Source organism: Astyanax mexicanus, chromosome 19 (assembly GCF_023375975.1).
Source record: "Astyanax mexicanus isolate ESR-SI-001 chromosome 19, AstMex3_surface, whole genome shotgun sequence".
Classification (NCBI taxonomy): Eukaryota; Metazoa; Chordata; class Actinopteri; order Characiformes; family Acestrorhamphidae; genus Astyanax; species Astyanax mexicanus.
In genome coordinates, this window is record NC_064426.1 from 9,217,089 (window position 1) to 9,239,799 (window position 22,711).

Consider the following 22,711-nt stretch of genomic DNA (forward strand, 5'->3'; position numbering starts at 1 on the left):
ATGGTTTTGTACAAGTAGCCTACACTTAACACAATCATCCTACATTTAGTACATTTTCCAAAAGAATGCATCTTGTTGATCTATCTTAATTGGTTAGTTCTCAGTGTAATGGTTGTTCTCTTCAAAACATGTCAGCACAATTTCATCATATAAGTCATCATCTGCAGAACAGTCTGCTCAATTCTCAAAATGAATTAAGAAATTGTAATACAATACAGAACACATATTTTGGAACATTTCATAAATTCATTACAATCAGGTGAGTAGGTAACAGGTGAAAGCAGGTTTTGACGAAAATGAGTGTCCCACATTACTGGTGACCAATCCATCAGTTTGTTGTCTATTATTTTGAATGCTGGCATTGCTGTATATACAGTGGATATAAAAAGTCTACACACCCCTGTTCAAATGCCAGGTTTTTGTGTTGTAAAAAAATTAAAGCAAGACAAATAATTTCATAACTTTTTTCACATGTAATGTGACCTATAACCTGTACAATGCAATTGAAAAACAAACATAAATCTTTACAGCGAAAAAATATAAAACAAAAAACTTAAAATCACCTGGTTAAATACATATAACTAATACTTTGTTGCAACATCTTTTGCATTTATTACAGCACTCAGTCTTTTTGGGTAGGAACCTATCAGCGTGACACATCTTGATGTGGCAAAATTTGCCCACTCTTCTTTGCATAACTGCTCAAAATCTGACAAAATGCGAGGGCATCTTCTGTGCCCAGCCCTCTTCAGATTACCCCACAGATGTTCAATGGGATTCAGGTCTGGATTCAGGCTGGGCCATTCCAAAGCCTTAATCTTATACCGCTGAAGCCATTCTTTTGTTGATTTAGATGTGTCCTTTGTGTCATTGTTGTGCTGAAAGATGAAGTTCCTTTTCATCTTCAGTTTTCTACCAGAGGCCGAAGGTTTTTGCCAATACTGACTGGTATTTGGAACTGTTCAAAATTCCGTCCACCCTGAATAAAGCCCCAGTTCCAGCTGAAGAAAAACAGCCCCAAAGTATGATTCTGCCACCACCATGCTTCACTGTAGGTATGCTGTTCTTTTGGTGACGAGCAGTGTTGCTTTTGCGCCTAATATACCTTTTGGAATTATGTCCAAAACGTTTAACCTTGGTTTCATTAAACCATAACACATTTTCCCACATGCGTTTGGTAGATATCAGATGAATTTTTGGAAAATTAAGTAGAGCTTAGATGTTTTCTGGATGTTTGTTTTGCACAGACATATGAAGAAGTCGGCAGATTGTTGTCACATGTACTACACAGCCAGTACTTGCCAGAAATTCTTGCAGCTCCTTCAGTGCTGCTGTCGGCCTCTTGGCAGCCTCCTTGACCAATTTTCTTCTTGTCTTATCATCAATTTTTGTCAAATGTCTTGTTCTTGGTAATGTCTTGTTGTGCCATGTTTTCTCCACTTGATGATGACAGTCTTCAAAGTGTTCCATGGTATATTTAATGACTTTTGTAGCCTTCACTTGACTGATATCTATGAATAATGAGATACCTCTGATGCTCTGGTATCTCTTTGTGGACCATGGCTTGTGCTGAAAGATGTGGCTACAAAAATATCAGGACAAGCCTACTAGAACAGTTAAACTTTATTTGGAGTTGATCAGAGGCACTTTAATTGTTGACAGGTGTGTGCTGACTCCAATTTAAAGTGAGTTTGAAGGTTATTGGTTAAAGCTGAACACAGCAACACCCCTAGTTATAAAAGGGTGTGCACACTTATGCAACCTCAATATCTCAGTTGTTTATTTTTACTTCACCTCCCTGAAAGATTTCTGTTTGTTTTTCAATTGCATTGTACAGGTTATAGGTCACATTATAGGTAGAAATTATTTGTCTTATTGTAATTTTTTTTTACATCACAAAAACCTACCATTTGAACAGGGGTGTGTAGACTTTTTCTATCCACTGTATACATCTTGGCCTGGTGCTAGTTCTTTGATGCTAGTCCTGTGATGATATAATGATTATATAGTCCTGTGGCGATCAGTGTAGAGGATGGCTCAGGCATTCTTCCCACAGTGCATTGCTAAAGAACATATCAGATGCAATGTTGATGAGAATTTATGGCCAAACAGACTGCAGCGGAGGGATGGCCAGGAAGGTGATGGAGAGAGGGGAGTGACACAGAGTAGTCAGAATGTTACTGTATTGCATTTGTGATGCTTGACTATTTTTTTACCTACTGTAATGTATTTTGTTTTGTTTTTGCAGGTTTTTGTAATTTGTATACATAGTATATTTGATACATTTTCCTTAGTATTTTCTTTTCTTTCTACCTACAGTAATGTGTAAAGATGTACTTGTAAATAATAATAGTTACCTCAGCAGAAAGAGTGCAGTGTGTGTGGTGTGAACATTGTATTCCTTTAGCTAGACCTCTGCCATAAAGACAAAACATCTAATCATTTTGACTTGCAGTACTTACACAATGCCAAAGGGACAATGCATTTTGGGGGCACTGATGATTTGTGTGAGAAAGGAAATCAGTTTTGACTCATGGGTAAACTGTTTTTGGAGCGATATGAGCATGTGATGAGGATCCATGTAGTTGTGCTGCACCGTCCAGTTTATTTTGACAGATGGACAAAATTAATGAAAATGTGCCAAAGCAAGTGTCTCTGGAGATGCTGAACTTGTTTTTCAGTTTATCGCTGTAAGCTGTGCTACCATCGATATACGTAGATACGTCCAATCCACTCCAGAGCTTTTCCTGCAGGTTGTCTGATCCAGGCTGTCCATTCATTAGTAACTGAATATGAAACTTTACAGTTGATGGTCAGACTCTGACCTGGACGAACCACCATAGAACCAGGCTGAGACAGTTCAATACTGTGAACATCTGTAGATCATAAATAGTCATAGTAATTAGATAAAGTTAAATTAGATAAAATATTACAGTTTGACATTAAATATAAACATTGTCTATTAAATAAAATCTATTGATTAATAAATAACTCACAGGATACAGAAACCCACAGGATCAGTAGAGCTGTACAGAACATGGTTGGTGTTGGAGTTGGATCTGTGGGATCTTCTCTCAGTTCTCAGAGTGTAATAGAGAGTGTATCATCTCCAAAATAGAGGGCAGATGGTGGGAGTGGTGGGGGGGGGGGGCCTGAGGGGCTTGTATGTATATATTCAGTGAACTATGAAATGCAAATGTTTAAGGAAAAGCTTATGAGTTATAGTGTGCTTTTAAAATGACTGCTCAGATTGTTTAAAAAATACAGTACCAGTCAAAGTTTGGACACACCTTAAATTCAGTGTTGTTTCATTATTTAAAATGAAACAAATATTAAACAAAAAACATGTCAAGAGTTTAATTAATTGGATTTCTTGCCTCTTAATGTGTTTGAGAGCATCAGTTGTAAAGTAGTGAAGAGGTAGAGTTACAGGTATACTGAGTAGTGAATATTTGAGTAATGTTCTAATCCAGATTATGGCAAGAAAAACTCAACTAAATAAAGGAAAAAAATACTTTAAGAAGTGAAGGACAGACAATCTGAAACATTTCAAGAACTTTGAAAGTATCCTTAAGTGCAGTGCAGCCCATATAAAATGTAATGATGGAACTGGCTCTCATCAGGACCATCCCAGATGGCAAAAGTTCCCTCTGTTGTACAGGATGAGTTCTTTAGAGTTACCAGCCCCCGAAACAGCTTCCCAGATAAGGGCATCTAAATAATTCACAGAGTATTTTGGTTTGTTTAACACTTTTAGTTACTACATGATTCCTTATGTGTTCCTTCATAGACTAGACAACTCCAGTTGATACAGATATATATATATATATATATATATATATATATATATATATATATATATATATATATATATATTTATTTTTTTTTTTTTAGATAATGTGTCCTTTGACTGGCACTGAACATCATATGCATACACCAAAATAGATAAAAAAAAAAAATTAAATGCTGATTTTTGTTTCTAATATTTTATCTTGGTCAAAACATGCCTCGCTTCCACCACCAAACTGTGCTGTTTTTTTGCTTTACTTTATATCTGTACCCTCGTCCAACTGGAAGGTGAATTTGGACATTTGTACATGGGCTAAAGTTCCATTTTGACCAGTCGCAATTTAACAACAAATGATGGAATAACTCTTTTTGTACTTATTTTACTTTAATTGCATAAGAATAGTACAAAAGTCTTACTTAAATTGTTCTAAGTGTTCTTAACTGTATTAAAATGAAACTATTTTAAATATACTTAAGTAATATTTAAACATACTACATACTACCATGTATATAACAACACATTTTATATATGCTTACAGTAAAATTACATAATTAATTTAATGAGTATTACAACTGTATCACTATTATACACGAGTATATTAGATAAGTACAAAAAATTGATGTTAAATATATTTAGATTAGAGTACATATATGCTTCTTGTTCCTGTCTTTTTTTAAGCAGCACACTTCTAGTATACTTCTTTGGGTAAAAATTTGGGTATATTTTAATATACTGTATACAATTTTTAGCGTGTTACAAATTTACTCAAATGTTTATAAATGTAGTAATTTAATTTACTTTATAAACAGTTACATGATACATTGTACTTTAAGTGAACTACTGTAACAGTTGTTTTTAACACACTTCTGCTAAAAAAGTACAAAAGTATATTTGTAAATAAGTATTTTAGAATATATTTTGTATATACTTTTTAGAATTATATTGAATTACATTAAACTAAAAGTGTACTTCATAGTAGTCTTTTTATTTAAATACACTATATTGTACTTTTTTGATGAAAGAATAATATTAATGTACTTTAATATATTTTAGGTAAGTACAAAAATCTGTTAGTATATTTACAGTACTCTTAGACATTTCTCAATATGGTTTAAGTACAATTAAATATATATATATATATATATATATATTTTTTTTTTTTTCACCAGGGTAGACTATAAACAAGCCAAAGAAAAAGTTTATAAGCAAATTAAACAAAAGCTTAGACCTGCCCACTGCACTGGAAAAAAAAAAAACAGCACTAGAGTCAATAAGCCAAATTATTATTATTTTTTTTTTTACTAATTATATATAATTTAGAACTCTTGTTCTCATGTTTATTTTAGTTTTTAGAGACGGCTTCTGACATAAATTCAATATATATTTTTTTAACAATTACCTATTTTATTTATTTCATTACTGGATTTCATATTAATATAGATTTTATATTATAATATTATTAGAGTCTTCCTTTGTGTGCGTTGCAGGCAGAAAAACAGCATTATTATTATTGTTATTCTTAATTTTTTTTAACACTGGCATATAATTTAGGTCTGAAAAGGTTTAAACAGGAATCTATTAGATATTTCTTTAAATTAAAAGCAATAGGATTTCTTGGGGACAGTAATTAGGAGGGGACAAAATATTATATATAATGGTATTGGTGTCCTGACATAACCATCCCTGCAGTCTTACATATAAATTCTAGAAGCAGAGTGGTCTGGTAGGTGTGTTGGATGTAATTGTTCTCTACATATTGGCATTTTACAGACAGAGAAAACATTTTTTAATGAGGAAAAAAAAAACATAATTTCGAAGCAGCTGTGTTACACTAGCAGTGTAATCTGGCTGGTTGTGCATTGAGCACAAAGAAAGCTGACACTAACACGTGTGTGTGTATGTTTTTGTACAGTGCTCACACTGAGCTGTACTGCTGTGGCAGTCTTGGCACAGTAATACACAGCCGTGTCTCCAGACTCCAGTCTGCTGATGTCTAAGAACAGCACGTTGCTGCTTGTGTCTCTGGATATTGTGAAACGACTCTTAAAAGAAGCTCCAGAGTCTATTTTTCCACCACCCCAGATGATCCCGATCCACTCCAAGCCTTTACCTGGAGGCTGCCGGATCCAGACTGTTCCATAGTCTGTGAGGGAATATCCAGAAATCTGACAGGACAACCTCACAGATTCCCCAGGAGGCTTCACCTGAGCAGGAGACGAGGTCAGACTGATGCTGTGGACGTCTGAGAGGAGGAACAAATTTTAGATATTAAACACAGAGACTATTAAATACAATCACTTTATCTTAAACTGAGTGCAGCAGCACTTAAATCTGATTAAGTCAATTAAATGACTAAAGTTGATCCCCACTTACATGGTAAAGACGCAAACAGGAGAAGAAAAGTCCAGCTCATCTTTACTCCAAATGTATCTGTGTGTGTATGTGTGTATTGTTGTGTTAGGGTGTGTCTAAAGCTGAGTGTACCTAACGTATTTATACTCACAATATAGTGATGGAAATTTACATATTTCCCTTTACATATTTCAGATTCATATTCAGATAGCCTACTAATAAAAAAAAAGCTCTCTGGAATGAGATTCTGGGATTAAAAAGGGAGGTAAACAAAAAAAGCCATGAAACCAAGCTTAACTGCTTGATTTTTTTTGCACCAGGAGTGGTAAAAAGTTATCTAAAAGCAGTGTGTAAGACTGGTGGACTAGAACATTCCAAGATGCATGAAAACTGTGATTAATAAACCAGGGCTATTTCACCAAATATTGATTTCTGACCTCTTGTTTTCTTTGCATTATTTGAGGTCTGAAAGCTCAGCATTTTTTTTTCAGTCTTTTCTCATTTTCTGCAAATAAATGCTTTAAATGACAAAATGTTTATTTGGAATTTGGGAGGAATGTTGTTGGTACAACAATAATATTCATTTTACTCAAACATAGACCTATAAATAGCAAAATCAGAGAAATTGATTTAGAAACTGAAGTGGTCTCTTAATTTTTTCCAGAGCTGTATAAAAATGTTTATATATTTTTTGGATGACCTGCCTACCTTTTTAACTATTAAAAAAAATATAAAGCATACTAAAATAAAATAAAAATTAAACGTAAGCACAAAATAAAACATACCCCTGCTGCAGGCACCCCACCCCACAGAGTCAAACCAGACTCAAGGCATATATCTATTCACACGCTGCAATCTGCAGCAGAGCTGAGGTGAGTTCAGTAACAGTTCTGCATTAGAATTCAGTTATGTATAATAACATTGCACTGCTACATTGGATTAAACAGTGAATTAGACTAGTTTTGTTTGTGAGTAAATAGTGCCCTCTACTGGATTAAAAACGAAATATATCAGTGTCATCATTTCTGATACTCTACATGGCAAAGTCCAGACAGTGTGCTTCCTCTCTTGTGTCCTCCCAGTGTGATGTATGATAAGCAAGATGAATAGATTGTAGCCCAGTTTAGCTTCCAGCCTTGATTGTTAAAAAGTAACAATCCAGTCCTTTCTTTCTGATGTGTGTTTAGCCAGACATAACAAGATGCAAAAATTTATTTCAGGGAGGTACCCCCGGACTTGAACTCTCTGTAAAGGTCAGTTGGATTATTGGGAAAATAACAGGGTTGTAAATTGGCTTGTAAAACCACATCTGAGCATTTTTTGACAAAATACTCAATAAATATATTTGATACCAACTTTAGTTTTTTTTATTTTAGTTTTAAAAATTATTTTAAAAGTCCCGTGTCAAAAGACCAGTTCTCATGTCCAAGACGAAGCATATGTAACATGCTGTGAAAATACAATTGGAGTATTAGCTATGAGCTGATTCCACTGTAGCTTTTAAGTTAGTAAATCACTGTTGTAAAATAATTAATTAAGTATTGTGATATGGGTCTCACCAGTCCACCTTTACTGAGACACTGCCAAGAAAGCAAAGATTTTATTGGAGGCTTGTTGCGTCATCGCAAAGCAATTAATAGAAACCCTAAGAAAAAGTAAATTTGATCACCGACAGGTTCAATAAAAACTTTCAGCTTTTTTTGTGGTGCAGTGACTTAGATACGTTGCAGTATGTTATCCATTTAAAATGTTTGATTTAAAATGTCTTCCCAGATTCATCCTCATCTACACCCTTGCAAACCAAAATCCTCTCCAACCCTGTTTAAATCCTCCGCTGCTCCTTAATTCTAACTTAAAATGTTGTTCCTCAGATATGAATTAGGCAGTCTTGGAGAACATTTTAAATTAAGCATGAGTAATAGATTGAGGTATTTATTTTTCCTACAAAAACGTTTTGCTATCAAATACATTTTACAAAAGACGAGTAATCAACATTTCATATTATAAAACATCATGAAAATTAAAATTCCATGTGTTAAAATATATAAAAAAAAAAATCAAAGACAGGGCATCAATTTTTTTAATTACTCTATGTCTGACTCAAAGCTAACGCCACCCATTCTTAAAAAGTGAAACATGGTGGTGGCAGCATCATGTGTCTGAAATCTTACAAATGTTAAAAGATGGATGGATGGAAGCTTGGGAGAACATTCACACTTCAGCCGGACAGTGAAAGGAAAAAAATAAATAAATCATCTGAGTGGCTGAACAGCAAAATGTGCTCGTAAAATCTCCAGATTTCCAGACTATAAACACAATAAAGCAGAAAAACAATAGTAAATTAAATTCAAATAAAATGTTAAAGAATAGTCTGATTCTTAGTCAAGTCAAGTCAAGTCAAGTAGTTTTATTGTCAATGCTGCATATGTACAGGACATACATAGAATTGAAATTACGTTACTCTCCTTCCCAATTTTACAGCAAGTACAGATAATAGATATAATAAAGGAGGCAATGGGAGACACTATGTGTACAATACAGCAGCAGGGACACAGACATACATGAGACAGAACAAGGTGCAGTAGTGGTGGGGGTGAAATAGATATATAAATAGAAATAAAAAGGAATAAATATATAATCTAAATCTAAATGAGTGGGAGACACTATATGTACAATACAACAAAAACACAATAGACATTTGTGAGACAGAAGATAATAGTGCAATATTAATGGTGATTAAGATCAAGTGACAATATAAATAGAACCCGTATAACAGTAGTGCAATGTTGTATCTAGCTTAAGGCTGGTAAAGTTCTTAAAGTTCCCAGTTCTTGGGGAATTAAAGTGTGTATGACAGTGCAGCGTAACAGTAGTGCAGGTATTGGGTGTGTAGTGCAGGTCCTTTTACAAAAGTTACAGTACTGTGTGTGTTCTAGTGCAGAGTTTCAGTACTGTGTTGGTGGGAGGATGTGGGGTCAGGATGATGAGAGTGTGTGTGCTGTGGGCAGGATTGGGATGGGGGGTAGTGCGGGAAGAGAGTTCAGCATCCTCACAGCCTGATGGATGGGGCTGTCTCGCAGTCTGCTGGTCCTAGACCCGAGACTCCGCAGTCTTCTCCCTGATGGCAGCAGGCTGAAGAAGCTGTGTAGTGGGTGGGAGGGATCTCCTGCCAGACGGAGGGCTTTCCGCGTGAGGCGGGAGTGTGGTGGAAAATAATGACAGGAAGAAAGAAATATTCAGAGTCTCTGAGTCTTGATCAGAATGAGTAACAAGATTTATTGAGAAGCCACACGTAATGAATACAGAGTGAACTCCTGCCTTGCAAGAGTGCCAAGCTCTCTTTATACCCCACCCTTACTATCTTGCTTTCCCAATTATGGGCACAGTGCCACCATTGTGACACGTCAACTTCTTCTGACATGTGATATGACATAATCCCTTAGTGAGCATCTCAGGCTGGTCCTCAAAATACTGCAAGCAGGAGAGGAAGATGGCCCTGGCGCCAGGGCTTGTAGATACGACAGCTGTGACGTGCATTCCTCAACACACATACACACACACATAGACACACACTGCTGGCGCCAGATAGAGAAAACTCTTACTCAGCATTTCAGAAAAGCTCACTGAGGGTAAAATGTTCACAGTACACATTATCATCGCATAGAACAAAAAGTAATATCATTAATAGTCGTCATTGTTTATGAATCATCACACGTCATTGATTATGAATCATTTCAGTAAACACTTTCCATCACACTCCCCCCTTTGATTCTGAATCAATAATGAAATTTTCTTTTTACAGCTAATTTTATTTACCTTCATTAAACAAACGGTCTAGCCCAAATGCAGTATCTAACTCTATTGTATCTACTGTAACTTGCAGGAACTGGCCTTTCTTCTGCATATGGCGGAACAAAAATTAATAGATATATATTAGAAAAGAGTAAAAGTACATCAACAAATAAAATCTCGATAGGTCAACACATTCGCGCGCGAGAGAGAGAGAGAGAGAGAGAGAGAGAGAGAGAGAGAGAGAAAGAAAGAAATAAACTAAAGCCAGTCGAGGGCCAGAGAGAATTCCTCATACTTCATCCAAGCAGTTATACATTTTGCAAATGACATGTGATTGTACAGAACTTATCAATATGATTACGTCAGCAGAGTCCAGTTAACAGCATGTTGTCCAGTTTTAATGACGTGATTAGCTCCAGCCTGTCTGAGCAACAAGTTCTTATCATGATGTTGTTCAGCACTGTGTCCTTCATGAACACAGCAGACAGTCCTTAAGTGTCCTAAAGTCTGTGAGAAGATGAGACAGAGGAAAAGAGTGGATGGAAAGATCTTCTGGCTATCTGAGGAGAGGTTTCCAGCACTTCACTCAGATAACTTGTTGTCTCCTAGTTCATATGCACTGGTCCCAGAACAGCAGAACAGCAGTGAAGCTTCTCTGCCACTCAGGGTCACGTTCTCCTCACAGCTCTCACTGTTGATGAAAACACTCTGACCTTCCTGATTCCTGAAAAAGTAAAAACAACCTCCAAAGCCTTGTCATAGTGACAGTTAAAAAGAGAGCAGAGATCATAAGGTTATTAAGTGAATTATAATGTGAACAGTAAAAATAATAACTGTATATATAAATGTATAAAACATTTAAGAATAAGAGTGTAAAGGTGTGGTTATCTCCAATCATACCCTTCACTCCCCCCTTCTAGACCAAATGGAATCATCCAAGATTCCATGATGGTCTACATAACGCCTAAGAAGCCCCGGGAGTAATGACAAGTGTCCGCATACAGAGTATGAGAACAAGTGTTTCTTCATCTCAGCTGTGGACATGCTGGGGCCTATTGCACACCAGTCCCCACGCCGGACTCTCCCTGCCTCGTCATGCCCACCATGGATCTGAGAAGATTCATAAACAAATTTTACTACATTAACTTTCTCTTTTTTTTTTTTTTTTTTCCAGAATTACAACATGAAGTTTAAAAGTGTTAAAATCAAGTCAATGTTTTTCAACATTGTCACTGTTTTCGCTCTAGACTATAGAATACATAGTCTCAACATTTATTTATCAAATGCCTTCATATTTTCTTTTAACCTTTCACATTGTCTAATTTAATCTTCAACCACAATAATGTATATATTTTTTATACATTAATTAGACATTTTCTTACACTAGATGCTGAGAAGCTGATCTACACCTTTGTTTTGATTAGAGTATTGTAATGCATTATTCTCTGGATTACAATTATTATTCTCTACAATTTACAAATTACATCGTGGTCAAAATGCTGCAGCTACAGTTCTAACTCACACACATAAAAAAGAGAGAAGATTATTTAGATTGGATTTTAATATTCATTTAGTGTAAAAAGTGTAAAAATCTCTTAACTGCTTAGCAGCTAAGTATATATCAGGACTCCTGACAGATCGACAATTCCAGCTCATTTGTTGAGAACATTTAGCGTTGCATTCTGTATTTATGCACCAAAGATTTGTAACTCTCTATCAGTTTATATCCATCAGGGATCACCCAGTTCTTCCTTTGAAGCACATCTAAAACTTATTTGTGCACTTCAGATTAATCTTAGTTTTATTTATTTTAAAATAGTTTGTTATGTGCCAAAATTCTTAATGCCAATCTGTAGACAAACAATCCTCAACTTTACACATACTCAGAAATCCTTAAAGCATTGTTCAGAATATTTAGTCTGATTAGTGCTGTTATTTGAGGGCGAACACACAAAGAGCATAAAACACCCCCTTTTTATTTTAGTTATTGAGTAGAGAGTTCAGTTCTTCCAAAACACTGATGAGTATGATGCAGTCAGTGCATTTCCTCTATATCCTTCGTAAACTTATTTTCCATCTGTTAACTTGAGTCTAAAAACATTTGGCTGATGTTAGAATTTAAATGTGTGTGGAGTTGTGTCCACAAGCTGTTGTAGGCATGGTCCACCTAAGTTTAGACTAACTAGTTCCTATGACAGTGATTTTGAAGCTATGAGCTGCAGTGGTCCTGTTTGAAGTTATTGGCCTAATATTTATTTTCCTTGTTCAGTTCCAATATATATTTTTGCGAACTGTGCTACCTGTAAATTAATTGCAAAAAATAAAAACATATTTAAGTTTCACTTGTTTGGCATAGTTGCAAGACTGTTAGCTGGTGGTTTAGCAAGCTAGTTATTATTATATATATTGAATTAATTTAGCATTAATATTAATGCACATATAAGAGGAAGATTTCTATCTTACCCTATATATATATATATTTTTTTTTAAAAACTTTTGGAGCAAGCAAAGCTCTTTTTGTAGTTGATAGTCTACATTGATGTATTAATAAGATTTTAAATGGTTGATTTTTATTTAAGCCAGCATGCTTGGTTACTTTAGCTAGTTACAACTACATCTGAGTTTATATGTATTAATTTTGTCAAAAGCCAGTAAACAACTTCCCTTACATAAGCTTTAATGGAGATGATTGTTATTAAAAATGTTTTATACAAATCATAGTCATTAGGCAACATAAATTACATAATGTAAACCTAAAAAAAAAAAAACTTTCCAGTGAAAATTGAGGGCCAATGTGTGATAGGCCTCTAATGTATTAATCTGCCAAGCAAGATTACAGTTTGGCTACTGTTTACAATGAAATTAAAGATTTTTTTTTTTCTGAACTAGATATTATTTTTAATTCATCAAAGTTTTTGATGAGAAACACTATTTAAAAGAAAAACAAAAAAAGCTAAAACCTCCCTTTTTTTTTTCTTAAAAAGAAAGGTAAAACAGTCATAATTTGAGTCACCACCAGATTTAAAGTTTAACCAAACATTTTCTACATGAGGCATAAACATCAAAAAATTAAATAAAATCCCTCCTTTTAATGGAAAAAAAGTAAACAGGCATAAAAATAAAAAATCTGGTCTCACATCTCTGTTGCTGGCTCAGGCTGAGGGGTGGATCCACTGGGCTGATTGGCTGCTGGGGGTGGGTGGTGTTGATGGTTGAGCAGGTGCTGTCTGAAGCGGTCTCTGATCGCTCAGTTCTTCCAGATCTGAAACCAGTTTCCTGGACCAGTGCTGTAACATTTCAATCACAGCAGGTCCGGTGAAGACGCAGTCCAGCCATCGACCGACAGCTGGACCAAACACAGTCTCTCATCTGAGACTCTCCTCATGAAGTGCTCTGGTTCAGATGATGTTCACAGTACTGTTGCAGAGTACCCTGTCTCTGAGGGTCAAAACTCCTGTGATGAGCACCACCCCCGCCTTCTCAAACACCCAGAAAACAGCACTGAGCAACAATCAGTCAAAAGAGAAAAATCCCTCCAAAAAAAACCTTAAAAGAAAAAAATAATAATAAAAAAGAAATCCTGAAAGGAATTCTAACATGGTTAAAAATTGTTTAGCCTCATGAAATAACTAAAACAAAAATTATTTCCAGCCAAACGATGCTTGATATTTCTAAACTGTATAAACATTAACATTATATTGTTGTGCTCTGATGGGGACTCAAAATATAGCCAAGAATATGCAAGCAAGTTCTTCATTGCGAGAAATAGAAAACATATGGAAAGCAAAACAAAAAGCTCCATTTTTTTTTTTTTTTTTTTAAAAACATCTGATGTTTCCTTGTTTAAAAGTCAGAAAGAGAGACCCAATTCACTGCAGCTCGTAATAGATACAATATTAAGTTTGTCAAATTAAACCTTTCCAAAGAAAGTAAGGTCTTTTCTTACTGGTTTCTAAAATCTACTATCCTCATTAAGAGAATCAAAAGATCAGCATAGACTGAGATACATGAGAACCACTAGAGAAATTAGATATGTGTATTCTTTAAATCTCATTCAGCTGAGACTGAGCTGAAGTCAGTCTCAATAAGAAAAGAATAAGAATAGAAAAGGCCTAAACCACATGAAGACAGAAGCTGTGTTCAGAATGGCTCACTCATTAACTCTTTCACTATGTAGCATTTTCTATTTACTAAACGAATTATGGAACAACCAAACAATAAAGCATGTTTGTCCTGCTCTGAGGACGTCTAATACAACAGCACTGCATTGCATTATAGTATATTTTGGAATTTCTAAATTTTGTGATGCATTAGGTTTTTCATAGTGAACTATATAGGGAACAGAATGTACTGCTGCGGTTTTAAACAGTATTGCAAAAATGGTTTATACACTATATAGTGCACTATTTCTGGAATAGGGAGCGATTCTGACACAGCCACACACACATTATATTCATCATTAGATTCGCTTACAGAATATCAGAGTTAGACAAATGTTAGAAACATACACACTTACACACACGCACAGACACACACACACACACACACACCAAATGTGATAGAAGATAGCAGAGAAGAGATGTTTTGTCTATCTCTCTCACTGCTTTATTCAACACACGCAGAAACACACACACACACATTGTATCAAAAGCCTGGAATCCTCATCTCTTTTCTGTTTCAATCAGGGATGACTTTCACAATGTGGACATTTGTACATAACTCATCACTACTACTCAAACATGAAGCTGTCTCACATATTCACTAAACTGTCATCCTCAGAATTCTACAGCATTTTCCATAAAGATAATGAAACATGTTACATTGAACAGTTCCAGCATGGCTCAATATTCTGCCCTACTTTAATATATGTATATTGGGTTAATATGCTAATGATTCCAAACCTTTGAACAACACTACATAAACACACACACACACAGACATACACATATAGTCTTGGCTCATTTGATTGAAAAGAGCTGCGTCATGAATTTTTGGATTAAGTTTCAATTCTTTAGTTACTTGGGATCCCATTTTGTTCTCTCATTCGATTTTAATGACTCAGAGTAATTTAGCCCCAATAATCACGTCTCACCTTCCTTCTTCTAACCCTGCTTAATACACAATCAGTACCCTGTACTATTATAGTATTATTTATGCACTCCTCCCCACGGTCCCGGGACCTATACTCTAATGACACGTCTATCAATAGAGGCCTCACGACCAGGCTAGTCTTCTCTTTACTTTAAAGATATATTTACATACATCAATAAAGGCCTCACGACCAGGCTAGTCTTGTACACCGTCATGTAACTATACACTGTCCAGGGCGGAGTGCTGAAGGAAGGATGGAGGGGAGTAAATTAATTTAAGAACAATTGTTTACATTTAAAATTTCCTTAATGAGTAAATTAGTTAACCTGTCACTCACCACCAATGTTTGTTGATGAGGCGTGGATTTGCGAATGAGGGGTGAGAGGCCGCACCTGCCCCCGCGGTACTTCGTCCTTATTCTGTGGAATTTTCCCTTGCTTCTGGGGCCCAGCTGTTTTGCTGGAGAGCGTCCTCGGCAGGTGCTTAGTCTCTCCCCCTCCGCCGCAAGACCATGCTCATCCTGTTCCGTGACGCCAAATTGTGGTGGAAAATAATGACAGGAAGAAAGAAATATTCAGAGTCTCTGAGTCTTGATCAGAATGAGTAACAAGATTTATTGAGAAGCCACACGTAATGAATACAGAGTGAACTCCTGCCTTGCAAGAGTGCCAAGCTCTCTTTATACCCCACCCTTACTATCTTGCTTTCCCAATTATGGGCACAGTGCCACCATTGTGACACGTCAACTTCTTCTGACATGTGATATGACATAATCCCTTAGTGAGCATCTCAGGCTGGTCCTCAAAATACTGCAAGCAGGAGAGGAAGATGGCCCTGGCGCCAGGGCTTGTAGATACGACAGCTGTGACGTGCATTCCTCAACACACATACACACACACATAGACACACACTGCTGGCGCCAGATAGAGAAAACTCTTACTCAGCATTTCAGAAAAGCTCACTGAGGGTAAAATGTTCACAGTACACATTATCATCGCATAGAACAAAAAGTAATATCATTAATAGTCGTCATTGTTTATGAATCATCACACGTCATTGATTATGAATCATTTCAGTAAACACTTTCCATCACAGGAGCTGTACAGGTCCTGAAGGGAGGGGAGAGAGGTGCCAACGATCTTCTCAGCTGCTCTCACGATGCGCTGGAGGGTCCTGCGGCAGGATGCTGTGCAGGCCCCGTACCACACGGTGAAACAGCTGGTCAGGATGCTCTCGATGGCCCCTCTGTAGAAAGTGGTCATGATGGGGGTGGGGGTTCCAGCTCTTCTCAGCTTGCGGAGAAAGTAGAGACGCTGGTTTGCCTTCCTGGCCAGTGATGCTGAGTTGGTGCTCCAGGAGAGGTCCTCTGTGACGTGCACACCCAGGAACTTGGTGCTGCTCACCCTCTCCACAGCAGTTCCGTTGATGGACAGAGGAGTGTGCAGTGTGTGAGTTCTCCTGAAGTCCACAACAATCTCCTTAGTCTTCTCTGTGTTCAGAGAGAGATTGTTGTGTTTGCACCAGGAGGCCAGGCGGCTCACCTCGCTCCTGTAGTGTGACTCATCGTTGTTGCTGATGAGACCCACCACCGTCGTGTCATCCGCAAACTTGACGAAGAGGTTGGAGGTGTGTTCTGGTGTGCAGTCGTGGGTCAGCAGAGTGAACAGGAGGGGGCTCAGTACACATCCTTGGGGAGCCCCAGTGTTCAGTGTGGTGATGCTGGATGTGTTGCTGCCAACCCGCACTGCCTGTGGTCTACCGGTCAGGAAGTCCAACAGCCAGTTGCACAGGGAAGTGCTCAGCCCCAGACTGTCCAGTTTGTGTATGAGCTGTTGGGGGATGATTGTGTTGAATGCTGAACTGAAGTCAACAAACAGCATTCTGACGTAGGTGTCTTTCTTGTCCAGGTGTGTGAGGGCTGAGTGGAGAACAGTGGAGATGGCATCATCGGTTGAGCGATTTGACCGATATGCAAACTGGTAGGGGTCCAGGGAGGAGGGGAGTGAAGACTTGATATGGTGCATGACTAGTCGTTCGAAGCACTTCATGAGGATGGGGGTGAGTGCAACCGGACGATAGTCGTTGAGACAGGATGGCGATGCCTTCTTAGGGACAGGGATGATGGTGGTGGCTTTGAAGCATGTGGGAACCACCGCCTGACTCAGAGAGGTGTTGTAGATGTCCGTATAAACCTCTGCGAGTTCCCAGGCACAGTCCTTCAGCACACGACCAGGAATGTTGTCAGGTCCAGGAGATTTTCGAGCATTGATCCTGCTGAATGCTCTCCTCACACTGTCTTGGGAGAGCGTTAGCACCTGGTCACCAGGAGGAGGGATGGATTTCTGGGCGGGTGTGTTGTTGAGTGGCTCGAACCTTGCGAAGAATCCATTCAGGTCGTTCAGCAGAGATGTGTCGCTGTTGCAGGTCTGTGGATGGGGTTTGTAGCCTGTGATAGACTGAATCCCTTGCCACAGGTTCCGTGTGTCTCTGCTGTCGCTGAGTACTGCCTCTTAGCTTTCCTGATGCCGCGGGACAGGTTGGCCCTGGCTGTCCTCAGGCCTGCCTGGTCTCCAGCTGTGAAGGCTGCATTTCTAGCCTTCAGGAGCTTGTGGACCTCTCCTGTCAGCCATGGTTTCTGATTAGCCCGAACAGTGATGGTCTTGAGGTCGGTTACATCATCAATGCACTTGGTGATGTAGGCAGAGACAGTTTCTGTGTACTCCTGAATGTCCGTGGAGTTGTTGTGGGTGGCAGCCTCTCTAAACATGTTCCAGTCTGTTGTGCTGAAACAGTCCTGAAGTGCCTCTGAGGAACCCTCTGGCCACACTCGTACCTGCTTCAGAACTGGTTTGGAGACTTTAACCAGTGGTCTGTAAGCTGGCATTAGCATAATGGTGAGGTGGTCAGACGCTCCGAGGTGGGGGAGGGGGGAGGCTCTGTAAGCCCCTCTTTTTGTAGTAAAGACCTGGTCCAAAGTGTTGTTTCCCCTGGTTGGAAAGTCTATGTGTTTAAAAAGTCCAGAAAACACACTCTTTGGGTCTGCATGGTTGAAATCTCCAGCCAGAATGAGAAAAGCATCTGGGTGCGCTGTCTGCTGCTCACTGATGTACTGGTACAGTTCATTCAGTGCTTCACTCCTCACGCTGTTGTTGGAGGTCGGAGGGATGTAAACAGCAGCGATCAGCACGGCGGAGAAATCTCTCGGTAGATAGAACGGACGGCATTTGATAATCATCAGTTCCACTACCGGTGAGCAGTGTTTACAGACCACAACAACGTTCCGACACCAAGCATTGCTGATGTAAACACAGAGTCCGCCGCCGCGGCTCTTACCTCCGTCAGTTAGCGCGCGGTCCGCCCGATAGCATGTTAGCCTCTCCAGCTGAACGGCGTGGTCCGGGACGCTGTTGTTGAGCCAAGTTTCCGTGAAAATATAAACACAACAGTCTCTCACGGTCTTCTGAGTTGACTGAAGTAAGCGGATGTAGTCCAGTTTATTGTCCAACGATCTTACATTCGCCAAAAGCATGGTGGGGATAGCTGGCTTGTGTGGGCTAGCTGCTAGCCTCGCTCGGATACCTCCCCGCTTACCGCGCTTCTGCCGTCTCTCCCGCCGCCTGTGGCGCTTCCATTGTGGGCGAGCTGCAGCGGTGGGGGTCGGTGGGGGTGCGGGTGTCCGGAGCACGCCGCAGGCTCGCAGCTCTTCTCGGTCGTAAAGCAAGAGAAAACAGCGGTTAGGAACATCTTTTGAATTGTACCTGAATCTGTGCAAAGAAAAACTGAAAAGAACATCTCTATATTTTAAGGAGTACCCATTGCTGACACAAATGTGCAAATGCACACATACAGCTTGTTTAAAACCTATGAAGAGGTCCTGCCAATAGAATACGACTCTCTTGAGTAGATAAACATGAATCCAGGGATAAGGCCAAATGTTTTATTGGAATAAAAACATTTTACACTTTTTAACAAATAGGCATCTAAAATAGCAAAAATGCTACTCTTACTGAGAACTTATGATGATGATGCGATATACACAGTAACTAACTTACGCACTAACACAATCCTTCGTTTCACTTTGCCATTTTAAACTTTTTCACTGTAAAAATAAATGTATATAAAATGTACTGTGTAGAAGCTTTTTCTCTCAGCAATAAAAGTGATCTGGGTTGTAAAAATCCACATTATTTAGGAAGACTCACTTTAAAGACAGTAGTGAATCATGTCTTGTAAACTAGTGTAAAGCTCCACTAGGTAGGATTGAGATTTTGTGCTCGTGGGCTCCCCCTACAGTTGCAGAGTGTAATAAATGTTTCAGGCGGATTAGTTTCTCTTTCTCGTCTTCTGGCTTTCACAGACATATTCGGTCTCTTTCCAGCTTCTGCCAGAGTGTCTGTATGTTAGTTTGTAAAGACTGAAGCAGTAGTCCTTTTAGAACTGTTAGAACTAAAGGTCGTAAAGCAGGTCGCAGTTCTCGCGAGCGTTGGTCGCGGCCGCCTCGGAAAAAGTCTGGTTTGAGCTCAGAGGAGCTCCGGCACAGACACGAGAGCCCCGCTATTCCTCCTATTACACCTCAATGCAGCGCGGCAGTGAGTTTCAATCTGTAATTTTACTTCTTTAAAAAGTTAAAAAATCAACCTACCTAGTGCTGCTTTAACGCTTCAGTTCCAGACTGCTTCCAGATTTGTTTAATTCCATCAGGAGCTCACCCAATTTACAATCATTACACACTGATTTACCAAAACAGCTGCTGATAATAATTATACCTAATACTAAACTCCAGTGATAAAGGCAATGTAATGTTTTAAGGAAGACAGAATTTATTTTAACATTAGTTTTGTACTGAGAAAATAAACACTCTGACCAGACAAGGATCTTTTTCATAAGATTTTTTTTTTATTTCTACATGTGTCTAAAACATTTGCACAGTACTATTTAATTACTCTGTTCTCATGATGGTTAAATTATAAATACTGGCAATAAAGAAAATCTCAATATTTGTTAAAAAAAAAATACTCAAAAGAAAAAACTTTATTAACCTACATGGGATATGAAACAGTAGATCACTATATTACAGTGATACATGTCTTTTGGCCAGCTCTGGATCATATGTGCTTGGTGGAAGCCTGTCAGAAGGCGGTCCAATACACAGACATCTGTGATGTGATGCCATGTACATAGGATAGTTTTTTTAAGTCTCGTTTGAAGTGTGGCACACAGGTCAGAGAGCTCCTGGCTACGGAATTTTGGAGGCCTTATAATCCACCCAGACACTCTGTCTAAAGTGCCGTCCTCTTCGTCAGACATCAGATCATTGGTGACCCCATTCCAGAATTCAAATTCTTCTTTCTTAAGCAATTCCTCCCTGGTCTCAAGCAGCTGTGAACACAGTGATGACAACAGATTTACTACAGGGTTCTTGCACCATTTTAAAAGTCAAATTAAATGCTTTTTAGGACTATAATGGATATAATTTAAGACCCAAAAATGTAGTGATAATTTCTTTGGTAGAAAATAATTTATTGTATTATTTAATGTTTTATCGGAAATAAAACTTAACATTTCCCGTTTTTAACTTTTTTTTGTTTGTTTGAGAACCGCAGTAAAATGCAGCCTAAAATTATGTTATTTATTATAGTCTTAGTCAAGCCTTATTTTGACCAGTTTGACCATTCCAGTTAGCTAGCTCACCATTAGTTACATGTTAGTTAGCTCGCTGCTAATGTTAGCTAGCTCTACGTTAACCTGGGTTCTCTCCGCATAAACGTAGCTAACTCGCTAGTAAAAGGGAACCAGCTGTGTTCTCTCCTGCCCACAATATACAGAAAACAAAAACACAGATTAAAGTAAGTGTGAGAACTTCTAAACAAACTTAAATGCAATAAAATCTAACCCTCTTTTCTCTGGCGACTGCAGGCCGAACTCTTTAATGCTGCAGCTTGAGACTCCAGCATTGGCTGGCTGTATCTGAAATTCCTCTTTAACAAGACAGGCACCTTATGTATGAAAACAGACCAGAAAATATACGTTCACTGATAGTAAAACTTATAATCGGGTGTGCCTTGTAGTCCGTAAAAAAAAAAAAAGGCAATAGGCAATAATTAGTATATCACAGTAAATGCAGTAAGTGTCACTTACATAGGATTAAGTCTTTATCTTTGCTCTGAAAACCTGGGCTTGCCAGTAAAGCCTCCACCAAATAGAAAGTCACTGCCCTGTTGTGAGGTAAGCCTAGCCTGTATATAAAAAAATAAATGTACATAGGTTATATTCATTATTAAGGGAGGAAAAAAAATTGTGTTTACTTGTGTTGTCTTTGACTAATATTTAAATTTGTTTGATGATCTGAAACATTTGAAGTGACAAACAAAGAAAAGAAAAAAAGATATCATAAAGGAAGGCAGCACGTTCACACCACTGATATATTTTTTTATTTATATATATATATATATATATATATATATATATATATATATATATATATATATATATATATATATATTAACTTACCCCTGCTCGGGTTCATAGCGTTTGGAGTTTACTTCGCTATTGTGAAGTCGCTGAACCTTTTCCGAACCCTATTAATATACAAGTGTTACTTTAAGCAAATATATTCAAGTTTATTTAAATAAAACATCACATGGAAAATATTAATCTATTTTCAACAAACCAACAAAAAAAGACAACAGAACATATACAGACAGTGTTTTATGTTTCTAAACTTTTTTGTTTCTAATTTCTACAGTTAAAAAAAATGTATATATATATATATATATATATATATATATATATATATATATATATATATATATATATATATAAACAAAATAAACAAAATAAGTTCTCAAAGATTTTCTTACCACGATTTTGGGATTGTGCGTGCGCCTTTTCCTATTCTCCTCTACACCGGGATCGTTACTCCGTTTGGACTCCAGAGCAGCTAGTCTTTCCTCGAGGGACCGCAGTCTGGTGTTCACTTCTTCTCTGACTCCTTTCAGCTGCTCAGATAATTGGGTCAACTGGCAAGATACCCTGCTGATAGCAGTCAGCACTTTGTCGTCCACAGTTGTTCCCTAAAATGAACAAATTCTAAATATGAATAAATCCATTTAAGATTAAAATGACCATCATATTTGGGGAATTCTATAGAAACAATCATTTTTGTATAGCTAGTGTTTTCAGGTAAAATACACTTTAAAAGCTTGTTAGGATTAGAAATTAATTATTTTTAAGTTATTTTAACAGAAACATTTTAAGCCCACAATGTAGTATTTTTTAAGGTAATTTAATATTTTCAAGCACCACAGAAGTGCTCAACCCAACAGTAATTTGTGAAAGGTGAGAACCCTATTTTAAGGTATATAATATTTTTCTACAATTTTAAAGTAACAGTCTGTATTATTTTATTCCTAAACTGAAAGCAGAAGCATTTCTGAGTGGAAAGGAATATGGATAAAATATTGTGTTTAATGGTACCAGTGTGCTGGAAGGACCATCCCTTGTGTGAATTCTTCTGGTCATGTCACGTATCTTCACATACTTATGTCACATGTACGGCCTCTAAAAGAGGATCCGGCATGAGCGGCTGGTGGAGCAATGGAGACTTCAAAAGAGGAAACCTCAGAAGCTTGTTCACTCATATTAAAACAAAAGAAGAGTCCGTGCTGCAACAGGATTAATACTGGA

At 37.7% G+C, this 22,711-nt stretch overlaps 1 gene segment (V, D, J or C); it reads right to left on the minus strand.

The window, feature by feature from the left end:
* Positions 1–5,459: 5,459 nt before the first annotated feature.
* LOC111190155 (Ig heavy chain V region MC101-like) lies at positions 5,460–6,310 on the minus strand. The segment is given in 2 exon segments: positions 5,460–6,032; positions 6,164–6,310. Coding segments are annotated over 2 exon segments (456 nt in total).
* Between the last annotated feature and the right edge of the window lie 16,401 nt (positions 6,311–22,711).